The 11,496-nt window shown below is 39.0% G+C and overlaps 1 protein-coding gene across 2 annotated transcripts in view; it reads right to left on the reverse strand.

Moving 5' to 3' along the window:
* The window catches only part of Zdbf2 (zinc finger DBF-type containing 2), a 47,294-nt gene that overhangs the window by 29,825 nt on the left and 5,973 nt on the right, over window positions 1–11,496 (reverse strand). Inside the window, exons 2-3 of one of the 2 annotated variants that reach the window (XM_026786137.1) lie at window positions 7,410–7,462; window positions 4,966–5,068 (exon numbers count right to left, since the gene is read on the reverse strand). In XM_026786137.1, coding sequence (XP_026641938.1) covers window positions 4,966–5,025 — 60 coding nt within the window. In that variant the 5' untranslated portion in view covers window positions 5,026–5,068; window positions 7,410–7,462. The remainder of the gene's footprint in view (window positions 1–4,965; window positions 5,069–7,409; window positions 7,463–11,496) is intronic. The other variant, XM_026786138.1, reaches the window with a different exon arrangement.

An 11,496-nucleotide genomic window follows, 5' to 3' on the forward strand; every position in this document is an offset into this window, starting at 1 on the left:
GATGGCTCAGTGGTTAAGAGCATTGCCTGCTCTTCCAAAGGTTCTGAGTTCAATTCCCAGCAACCACATGGTGGCTCACAACCATCTGTAATGATATCTGGTGCCCTCTTCTTGCCTGCAGAGATACACACAGACAGAATATTGTATACATAATAATAAAGAAATAAATAAATTAAAAAAAAAAGGGGGGGAGTAGTTGGGTGTCGTGGCACACACCTTTAATCCCAATACCTGGGAAACAGAGGCAGATCTGTTGAGTGCAAGGACAACCTGGTCTACAGAGTGAGCTCCAGGGCAGCAAAAAGATAGACAGAGAAATCTAGTCTCAAAAAAAAAAAACAAAAAAGTTAAAAATAAAAATAAAAGAAATAGAATTTAAAATAAAGCTACGTAAAGATGGAAAATACACAGAGAGTCTGGATACTGTATGTTAGTGTGTTGTCTTTCAATTGTTTTGATGGCTGAGGAGGGAGCAAAAGCTGCTAAAAGATATTTGATCATAAATGCTGCTGGATTAATCTAACATATATATTTTTAAAATGCCTTGACTTCAAAATTTAAGCCAAAAGGTAAGTTATTTTGGAGAAGAGGTTTTGTTTTTGTTTCCACAGGAAATGAGAGGCTGTGGATTCATTCCGGGCTAAGAAAAATCAGGTTTGATCAAGAAAGACCCCCCACCCCCCGGTGAGGAATCTCCAATAGGAGACGATGGCCCAGATGATGCAATATTTCAGAGAACTTCTATTGGGGTTTCTTCTGAGTTCTGCATCCAGAACAGCTTCAAGATTGCTGGCTGAGATGATCAACCCTCACAGAATTTTCCAGTCAGGACTTGACCATAATCTTAAATTTTCTTTAGGTCCCCATAAGATTATCAGTGCCCTCAATCAGCAGGAAGTAGCCTGGAAAACTTTGCCCACATTCCCCAAAAATGGATTATGAATATTTATCTTTGTTGAGAGTGTTGGTTACAAGTTGTTATGGATAATGGTCAGGAGAAAAAGCAAAACAAAGGAGATTAGATTCAAAGTTCTTGGGGTTTTTTTTTTCCTTAAAAGGGGGGGGGTGCTGTGGGACAATGATTCTACCCTGTCTGTAAAAATTTGTTTCTTGCACCTGTTTAATAGAATGCTGATGTGCTGATTGGCCTGTAGCCAGGCAGGAAGTAGAGGTGGGACAAGAAGAACAGGAGAATCCTGGGGAGAGGAAAGTTCAGTCTGCATTGGTGACCCAGCTGCAGAGGAAGCAATCTGAGAATGCCTCAAGGATAAAGGTCCCAAGTCACATGGTTAATATAGACAAGAATAGTGGGCTAGTTTAAGATGTAAGAGTTAATTAATAAGAAGCCTGAGCTACTAGGCCAACCAGTTTATAATTAATTAAACCTCTGTGTCTTTCTTTGGGGCTGAATGGCTGCAGAACCAGAGGTACAGAAACCTCTGTCAACAAGTACTAGAAGAAAATCTGAGAGCCATGAACGTGCTGTGGCACACATGTGGAATTCAAAGGACAGCCACGAGTCCTAGTTCCCGCCTTTTACTTTGCTTGAAAACAGGGTCTCAGGAACTGGAGAGATGGCTCAATGGTTAAGAGCACTGGTTTTTCTTCCAGAGGATCTGGGTTCAATTCCCAGCACCCACATGGTAGCTCACAACTGTCTTTAATTCCAGTTCCATGGGACCTAACACCCATGGCAAAACACCAATGTGCATAAAATATAAGTAGACAGACAGAGATAGATAACAGAATCTCTGCCTATTAGCTGTTCACTGGCACACATCACTCTCTGCCTCAGTCCTTCAATTTGTGTGGCATGTCTTTTCCCCATAGAGCTACTTCACCAGCAAATGATTCTCCCTTTAGTACTGGACTTTGTTGGTGGTGGTAGTTTTCTGAGACATGATTTCATGTATCTCCGCCTGGCCTCAATTCATTATGTAGCTAAAGTTAGCCTTCAATTCCTGATACTCTTACTTGTATACTTCCTGACTGCTAAGAAGTCATGAGCTACCATCGTCAGCCACTCAAAGGATTCATTCCAGAAAATATAAGTAACTCAAACACTCAATATCAAAATACAATTTGTTTTTAAAATGGGTAACTAACCTGTGGATAGACATATTTGAGATCCAATATATGACAAAGCTTGATATCACTAATCACCAAAGGCAAGACAATTTTCTCGACCCTGTAAGGGTCACTAACAAAACGATTTCAAAATGGCAAGTTCTAATGAGATGTGACAAAGTGGGAGTAGTGCTGCAAGACTAGTAATAAACAGAGAACCAGTACAGACAACAGGGAAACTAAAAACAGAACCTCGTATAATGGAAAAATCCACTACTGCTGCATACCTAAAGGAAATAAAGTCGATATGCCAACGCAACATCTTCACTCTTCTGTTTACTACAGAATATTCATGACAGCCAAAAAGGGAGTCGTCCCCCCGCCCCCCGCATCCACAGATGGATGAGGACAAGGACAGAGCGATGAGAAGAGGGTGGTTACGGGATGGGAGGTGTAGGTGAATGGGCGGAATAACTTCTAATGCTGCAGAACAGAAATAGAAACTACGATTAACTGTGTATTTCCCAGTACAGGGAAATAATAAATGTCTGAGATGATAGGCTGATTATCCTATCTGGTCATCACACGTTGTCTGCAGTGCTGGACTTCACAGCTGTCTGACAAATACTTACTGTGTGGCAGTTTAAAATGTGTGTTTTAGAAAGACTCTGGCACTAGCATTATGATGCATACACAGACCAATAGAGGAGAACTGAGAACAAGGAAATAAACTCTTACGGTGACTTTAAGTAGCTGATTTTTCAACAGATGTGACAACTGAACAGGAAAGACTAGTCTTTTCAACAAAAAGAATAGTGATTACTGGATATCACAAGCAAAAGAATGAAACTGGAGTCCACTTCTCATCCATACAAAAATTAATTCAAATTGAACAGAAGACCTAATTATAAGAGCAACTATGAAACTCTTAGGGAAAAATACAGGCATATGTCTTCATGATGTTGGGTTGGGCAATCCTTCACCAAAGACAACCCAAAGTATCAGCAATCTCGGCACCTGGGCGGTGGAAGAGGCCAGCCTGGACTGCATAGTAAGAACTGCCTTTAATTTAAAAAACAAATAAATTTAAAACTTTTTTTGCGATAGGTCCAAGGTGGCCCGGAACTTGCAACGTTCCTGCTTTCACCTCCTAAATTGTGGGATTACCACACCTAGCAAAATTTAAAAGGTTTACACACCAACAAAGTAGAAAGATAAGCCACAGAATAGAACAAAGTATCACAATCATATTACTTCATAAAGGTCTGCTAGCCAGAAGGAAGACTTAAAATTCATCAGTAAAAACGACAAACCAACTAAAACATACACAGACTCTATAGGCATTTGCCCGAAGAATGCATACAAACAGCCAATAAGCACATGAAAACATGGCCAATGACACTGATAAATGCCAATCAAAGTCACAGTGAGATACTACTGCACATCCACAAAATGGCTGTATGAGGAGGATCTGGAACCCTCACGTGTTGCTGGAGGGAACATAAAATAGTAGAGCCACTTTGGAAAACAGTGAGGCAGTTCCTCAAAAAAAAAAAACAGTTATCACATGATCCAATAATTCCGCTCCTACATATATACCCGAGAGAACTGAAAATGTTCACACAAAAAATTACATACAAATACCCATAGCAGCAATATTCATGGTAACCAAAAAAAAGTAAAAACAACCTAAGCACCCATCGACTGTTGAATGAATAAATAAAATGTGGTATTACTTATGTAATGGAATATTATTTAGCCATAATGAGGTGTTAATACATGCTATGATATGAATGAACCTTGAATATCTTATGCTAATTGAAAAGTCAGACATAAAGAGCACACAGCACACGCATCCATGTTGGGGAAACATCCAGGGTAGTCAAATCTTTTGAATCAGCAAGTAGATTAGTGGTTGCCAGAAGTTAGAGACCCAAGAGAGTACAGAATGGGTGTTCAGAGGGATGTGGTTTCCTTTTGAAGATGAAAATTAGACATATCGCTTTATACATGCACTAAAGATCTCTGAACTTCACTTTAAAGAGGGGGAAGTTTATGCTGAAAGAATTACATCGCAACAAAATAATAGGAAAAAATCCCCATACCAACTATTCTCCTCGTCAGCATCCAGAATACGAGTTCAATAATACAGCCACCCTTTTCATAGCACTACGGTGGCCACCCACCTCTCCAGCAGAAAAGTCAGTGTTCTCACCTTAACCTGAGGCAGGGTTTCACTGCACGACTCGGGCTGACCTCTGCCTCTGTAGAGCAGATTAGTTTTGAACTCATGGAGATCAGTGGCCTCTACCCGTCTGTGTTGGGGTTAAAGGTGGGTGTCCCCACACCCAGCTAACCCATTAGGCTTTACAAAGTCCATTACCCTTCCTTTTCCACCTCTGACTTTGCACCTATCGCCCAACTTCCACTGGAGTTGTACTGGCCTCTTGACTTCTGGTTACCATAATCTTCTTCCCCTTCTGGTTTTTTTCCTGCCTAGAACACTTCTTCCATCTACGTGCAGTGGTACCTAACGTCTTTCAAGCGCCAACTGAAACGTCACTTTCTTTTAAACCCTCACCTGGCCGTTCTGCTTAAATAGCACTCTCTCATTTATTTTGCTTTCCTCATAAAACTAATCATAATTTGACATATTATGTATTAAAATTATATGATTACTTATTTTTCTATCTTACTAAACTATACTGTAAACTCCATGAAAAAAAAAACTGGTTTTGTTTGGGATCATATGCTCATATTCTTAAGCAATATCTGCAAACCAGCAGATTCTCAATGAATTCCATTCAGTGAGTGAACAAGCCAATCTATTAGAATGTACAGGAGAAACTCACAACTAAGGTGCTAAGTGTTCTTATCATGTCAGTGGGAACCTCTCACCTGTTCCAGGTTAGGGTACTGCACACGGCAGTAGCTGCAATACCCTTGTGTTTTCTGCATCTTAACTAGTCAGTCAGGAGGCTACTGGCCTCGAATGGTCAAACTACAAAGGAAGAAAAAAAAGCATTCAAAATAATAATAACATTAATAAACAGTAATTCCTTATTACTCTTAGGAAAATAGCTCAAAGTCATTCCTGTTTGTTTTTCGAGGCAGGATTTTACTATATACCTTAAACTGACCTAGAATTCACTATGTAATCCAGAAACTAGCCTGGAAATCACAATTCTTCTGCCTCAACTTCCTGAGTAGGGGAATAATAAGCATGTACCATCATGTCTAACTTCCGTCAATGCTGTGTCTACCTGTGAGGAAGACAATACGAAGCAGGCGCGAGAGCGAGCTACTGCGTCATGGTCCGCAGCATTAGAAAGAGTAGCTTGCCGCAGCTATCACAAGACAAGGAAGGTTCATACCAATTTCTATAGCTCCGAGTTGCTAGAAAATGATTCCAGATGAAATAATACAGCACTAGGTTTCTAAAGATCATACTACTCTAATATACTTACTCAACCCTTCCGAAACAACGACTATTCTCCTGAGTTCTTATAACAAAAACTCCAGGCTATCTGAATTTATGGCACCATAGAGAACCTCTAATTCTCTATCATACAAGTGGAGATGCCGGGTGGCAGTCAGAGGGGTTAAAAATACAAAGAGCAGCTAGCGCGGCCTCTGAATTACAAACCTTTCTAACTGTATAAACCACATACAATGGAGGAGTTTTATTACTAGTCTTTTGAGATTTCTTGATCAATAAATGGTTTACTAGCTTTTTTTTTTACCCACATAAACTATAAGCCTTCCATAATACATCCAAGCTCAAAATCAAGCTGAATGCTAAAATCATTCCCCAAACTCTGAATCAGTAGAATTGAGTTAGCGTCTGGGATTCATGATTTTTAGATATTCTCCACGGTATTTAAAAGGGGGCTCGTGAGTCTTACACTGCTCCCTAATGGCGTACTCGGTGTACTCTCCCTACTTACGCTTTGCGTCTCAAGGACACCCCCTGCTGCTCTGCAAAAATAAAATAAAATGGTATTCCTCTCTCAGGAGTTCTCTCTTACTTTTCTAGATAAATCTACCTTTACTCTGCTAAAGAGAGACTGATTCCCTAGAGAATCTCCACACATAGACAATTAATTTGTTGCTAATACACACACACACACACACACACACATACACACACACAGAGAGAGTTGCAACTATATATGCATAGTTGCAGCTATTTTAATAAATTCAATTCCTTGTACTTGCTGGTTTGTTACAACGAAAAACAGAATTGCAAATAAGTTTTTCACTTTAATTCTAATTATTTAAATATTCTAGTCTGTTGAAAAATATACAACAGAATCATTTAGTGTGCTGTATGTAGAAGGAGAAGTTGGAAAAGGTCCTGATGCATTCATTGCCCAGGCTACCTTTCAACTCCTAACCCTCAGCCTCTCAAGCACGGAGATTAGAGGTTTGTGCCACCAAGTCAGGCTCTGGGACGTTAGTTAGTACTTCTGAGTAAAATTATTCCACGATGTAAAAGGCTTCCCTATTAAAAAAAATGGTTGAAGAATGAAATTACAGCCTCAAAACTAATAACTTGAGAGTGAGTGCAAAAGCCTTTTTAAGTTAACATTCTGCTATAATATTCACTTGCCCTATTACTCTGTACTGAAAACCTTTGCTTTTTCTGACTTCCCACATGTATAGGGAAAATAAATCAATTAAACCAGCATCTGAAATAATATATGTGAAATTTTAAAAATGGATTTTCCCATTGATTTACCTCATTTATTAATTGAAAATCAGAGAACAAGACAAAACTCATAGATATATTTGTAGATATGACAACTTTTAGGCTAAGTGAATTCCAGAACATAAAACTAAACTTTGAAAATTATAAAATAAGAAATGTTTTAGCCACTCTTTAAATATCTATTTAATACACTCACTAAATAAGAGGAAAATGAGTGCACCATGGCATACACGAGTAGTAAACCTTGCAGCCTTTGCTCCTAAGGCTAGGTCACCTGTCGTTTCTACCGCCTTTCACGCCAGTGAGTTACAACAAAACAGAACCGTGTGTGCGGGCAGTCCTTAATTAAATTTAACATTCCAGGACCTAAAACTTACCAAATCCAATCCTTCTGGAATAGAAAGACAACACTCTTATATTACACAATTAAAATATTCAAGCTGATTCTAAGTTGACTCAAGAACATCAGCTCATTTTTATGAACTAATAAAATTTTAATTATCAAAAGGATCATTTATCCAGGGTCTAGAATTATATTGCTTTGCATGCGTCAATAGGTCTTTTCATATAGATTTTGGATTCTACTAGAACCTGGTTGGATGTTTGTGTTTTAAAGTAACGAGAGGATTACCTTGAGCAGAAAAGGACAAGTATGTCTTCAGCTGGATCGATCTGGATGGGCGTCTGTAAATGCAAACAAAATCACTCTTTAGATAGGAAGTCTTACATCTATAGTGGATCGAACAAGTACACCCTACCCATACCGACATTTAAAAATAATGCAATTATATCCAGTAACCGAAGAAAACATTGAATTTTGAACACAGAGCACTTTACACACTTCTCCAAACAGTGGAACAGCGGCTGTGAGCCCATCAAGCACTTCCCTCCTCCCGAGCACTCTCGGCTCTCTGGGCTCCAGAGCGCTGTAAAAGAAGGTACGGCACGCGTGTGCCTTCAGCAAGTTAAGGGAAGCAAAACCTGCCCGAAACCAAAATAAGTTTCTGGTAAAGTTTTGAAAGGAAAACACACGTGTAAAACTAAGTGTGGGCCCGCACCCAATTCTCGGCTACCATGCTAGTTTTAAGTTGTCTGTTTATAGTAACTCCTTGTCTCCCTCGGTGCCAGTCAACAATTAGGCAGAATGGCCGAGGGTTTTAATTCTTTTTAATTATGGGTCAGGTGTTAACTGTACCCAGGACCACTTGTAAAGGAAAATTCCAAAAGCACCGATAAGACCATTTCTTACTAGATGTATATGTTGCCAGATGCCTGCCTGAAGAACTCTGTCTTAGGAGTTTGAGGGGATAAACACAAGCTCTCCTGCCACAGAGGAGTGTAAAATGGAACTGGAAAATCAGTGTAAAAGTGTGAAGTGGTATCTGAGAACCACCACAGTAAAAAAAATAGTAAGCGTGAGGCAGAGCAAAGCTGGTGCCAGAGCACTTGCCCAGCGCGCCGGCCGGCTTGGCCTGGCTCCACTGCTGCCAACAATAAAAATGTGATAATGGCCTCAATTACAGGATCAAGTTAGAGATCTGGTGCCTGAGGATATAAAGGGAGATACTGGTTTTTAACCAAATTTTGGGAATCAGTAGAATTTACTTACAATAAAGTTAGGGGAAAATTGTCCAAGAAGCAAACAAACATAGGTATAAAAAGAAAAAGGTGTCAAGTACATTTGAAGATAGTAAATTACTAAATTCTGCTGAACCAAAGGTTTGATTTGAGAATTTAAGGGGCAGCAAAAAAGAAAAAGTGGGGTGCGTTTTGACACGGCAATATTCAAAAGCCAACCAAAAAAAGAGTAGTAATTTTTTTACAAGAGGTATATTAATGGTTTAAAGAAATTTTATAAAAGGAAAATACGTTATTTTTCACTCAAGACATTTCTGTTGCACAATGGTAAAAACAAGTAAATAAAGAATATAAATCATTCATCATGTTTTACAGAAAGGGATTGATACTGGACATTCCATTCTATCACCCTCTGCTTTCGTTCAAAAACATACGATAAACACCTTTCCACACCATTACATATAATTCCAAATTGGAATGTTTAACGGCTGTTTAGTCCTTCATTTTATTTCTACAAGGCAAAAATCTCTCTCATCAACAAGATAAGAACCGGTAGTTGATGAGCCAATAACTTTTAAAACACATATAAAAATCTTAGTATTTTAACTTAAAATGTATAATATATACATTTACATATACATATTTAAAATTGGGTTAGGGTTTTTTGCTTCACTGTTTAGACAGTTTTTGTCTTTTCTTCTGCGTGAGGGCAAATTAACCTGTATTTCAAGCCGTGTTTCCTTCAGAGACCGAGGGTTTGCTCCCCGCAAATTCCCTTTCACCCCTGTGAAACAGAACAAGAGCCTAAACGCATCTTCAGACCCAGGAGCAAAATTATGGTTGTTTTCCTTTTTTTTTTTTTGTTTTTTTTTGTTTTGTTTTTTCAAGACAGGGTGTTTTCCATCTTTTCCAACCTCTTCCAGATGTCACACCCAGTTACAGCTTTTCAAAGAAAAGCTTTTTTTTTTTTTTAGTCCAAAGCAGTCTACTTATTTTTCATAAAAATTCTAATGCCATTTTTAATGACAGCATTATTCACACTCTACATTCATTGGATTTTGTAACAGATAAATTGCATAAACCAGTCTAGGGCAGTGAATGGAGATATATGAATTGCCTGGGACTCCACTGCTGCTGCTGATTCTTTCTTTCCTTCCTTCTTTCTTTCCTTCCTTCTTTCTCTATAAAAAAATCTCTTGCATATCTGAGAAGTGTACTGAGCGAAGAGATAAACCAATAATATTGTTGACTTGGTCTGGAACTATATTGCCTTTTAACACACTGTCACTGTAATGAGAACTAGAGAAATTCAGAATCCTCGTAGGAAATACTTCTCAGCTGCCTGACAAAAGACATCAACTTTAAAATAAATAAGTAAATCAATGAATAAAAACAATAGAAAGCTATCTTTTAGAATACAACAGTCTGAGCTAGTTTGGGAGACTGACACAGAAGGACCATGAATTCAAGGGCCACCTGGGCTACATACGGAGACCCCTGTGTCAAAAATAAGAAATAAATTAAAAAATCAAACTCCAAACAAACACCATAATCTAAATTAGCTGTCTAGCAGTAGGAAATATGAGAAGCAATCATAACCATGGCCAAGCCATATATAAAAAGACCGTATTTTTAACTCAGTGTCAGTTCCTTCATATTACACTAGCAACCAATTTTCACCTTTGCTTTTTTTTTTCCTTTTGGATTATCCATGCTATGCTGGCTTCCAGATGACGACAAACATCTTGGACACTTCCATTGGGTCCTGATAAAATAATAATAGCTAACCGTGAGCACTTAATCTATATGCATTTTCCTATCAAAAGATAGGAGGCAAACTGACAATATTGTCCCGACCCAGGTCTCACACTAAAAACCAGGGTGACTGGTGATCTGAACAAATGGGGCTTTAGCTCCTTGATAGCTATAAAATGTTTTTTTGATTTTTTTGAAATAATTTAGAATAATTTATAAGTAATTGTTTTAATATTGGATAAAAACAAATAATAACAATCAAATGTAGTGTACAATGTCACTACTCCAAAAAATGAAAAGGATAAAAATAACATTTAGTTTAATTCCATCGATTTTCCCATTCTAAACATATAAAGTGCTTTGGTGACTTTAAGTTTATTTAGCATGAGACCACAGGAAGCAAAACAATTTCTTTTATTGCGACCCAATGTTTGAGAGTAAAGGCGTACACACACACACACACACACACACACACACAATACACACACACACACACACACGCAGTTTTTTTTTTTTTTAAGGTTTCACAAAACAATACCCTAGTACAGTACATTCTGGTATTTTCTATGTTACCTTAATTCATTTTTTTTAAAGATGTTGGTCAACCTGTAGAAAACTGCAGTATGAAAAACAGTGCCCCAAATTATTAGGCAGAGTAAACAATATTTTATAAATACTGGTTGCTACCCCGATTTCAGCTTTCTTCCAGCCAATAGGCTGGCTACTGCAGTAATACGTAATCAAATTTTCAACGAGTTTTTGCTGTCCTTTTACGCTTTGGTTTTAGAGCATACGGAAAAAGTCCTCGATGTATTAAGTGAAAACAGTAAATGAACATCCCGCTTCTGTAAAACATGCATATAAATCGAGTACATAAACTTATACATCCTCAAAAAGGGGCCGATAACCTGACATCATGCTAATGGACTCTCTCCAGTGGATGCAATTTGCTACGGGCTTTCTTCATGCCCCTTGCCGCCCCTCGGAGCATTACAACTGCTGTAAAAACAAATACACATAAAAAATACTATTATTTAGGGACGGAAACCGGTTTAAGTGCCTTGCGACCCCGCATCTTTTGCTTTCCTTTCACGAGCTAGCCAGAACTGTCGTCAGAAAACCGGAGGGCCTTGGGAGCAAGTAAGGGCGATGGCGTCTTCGATTAGCTCTACACAACTGTTGCACGACGGCGGCAAAGCGATCGTTAGCGCGCACACACTCACTCACACGCCCCAGCATCGATGGTCCCCTGCAAAACTCCGCGGCGCGAAAGGCCCGGGAACCGAGCAAGCGGACACAGCGGGGAAGGGGGTGTGTGGACAGGTGGCGCCGCCGCCTCCCGGCCCGGCCCGCCCGCCGCCAGCCCGGCTGCTGCTGATCTCCTG

Source organism: Microtus ochrogaster, linkage group LG4 (assembly GCF_000317375.1).
Source record: "Microtus ochrogaster isolate Prairie Vole_2 linkage group LG4, MicOch1.0, whole genome shotgun sequence".
In the NCBI taxonomy this organism is placed as follows: domain Eukaryota; kingdom Metazoa; phylum Chordata; class Mammalia; order Rodentia; family Cricetidae; genus Microtus; species Microtus ochrogaster.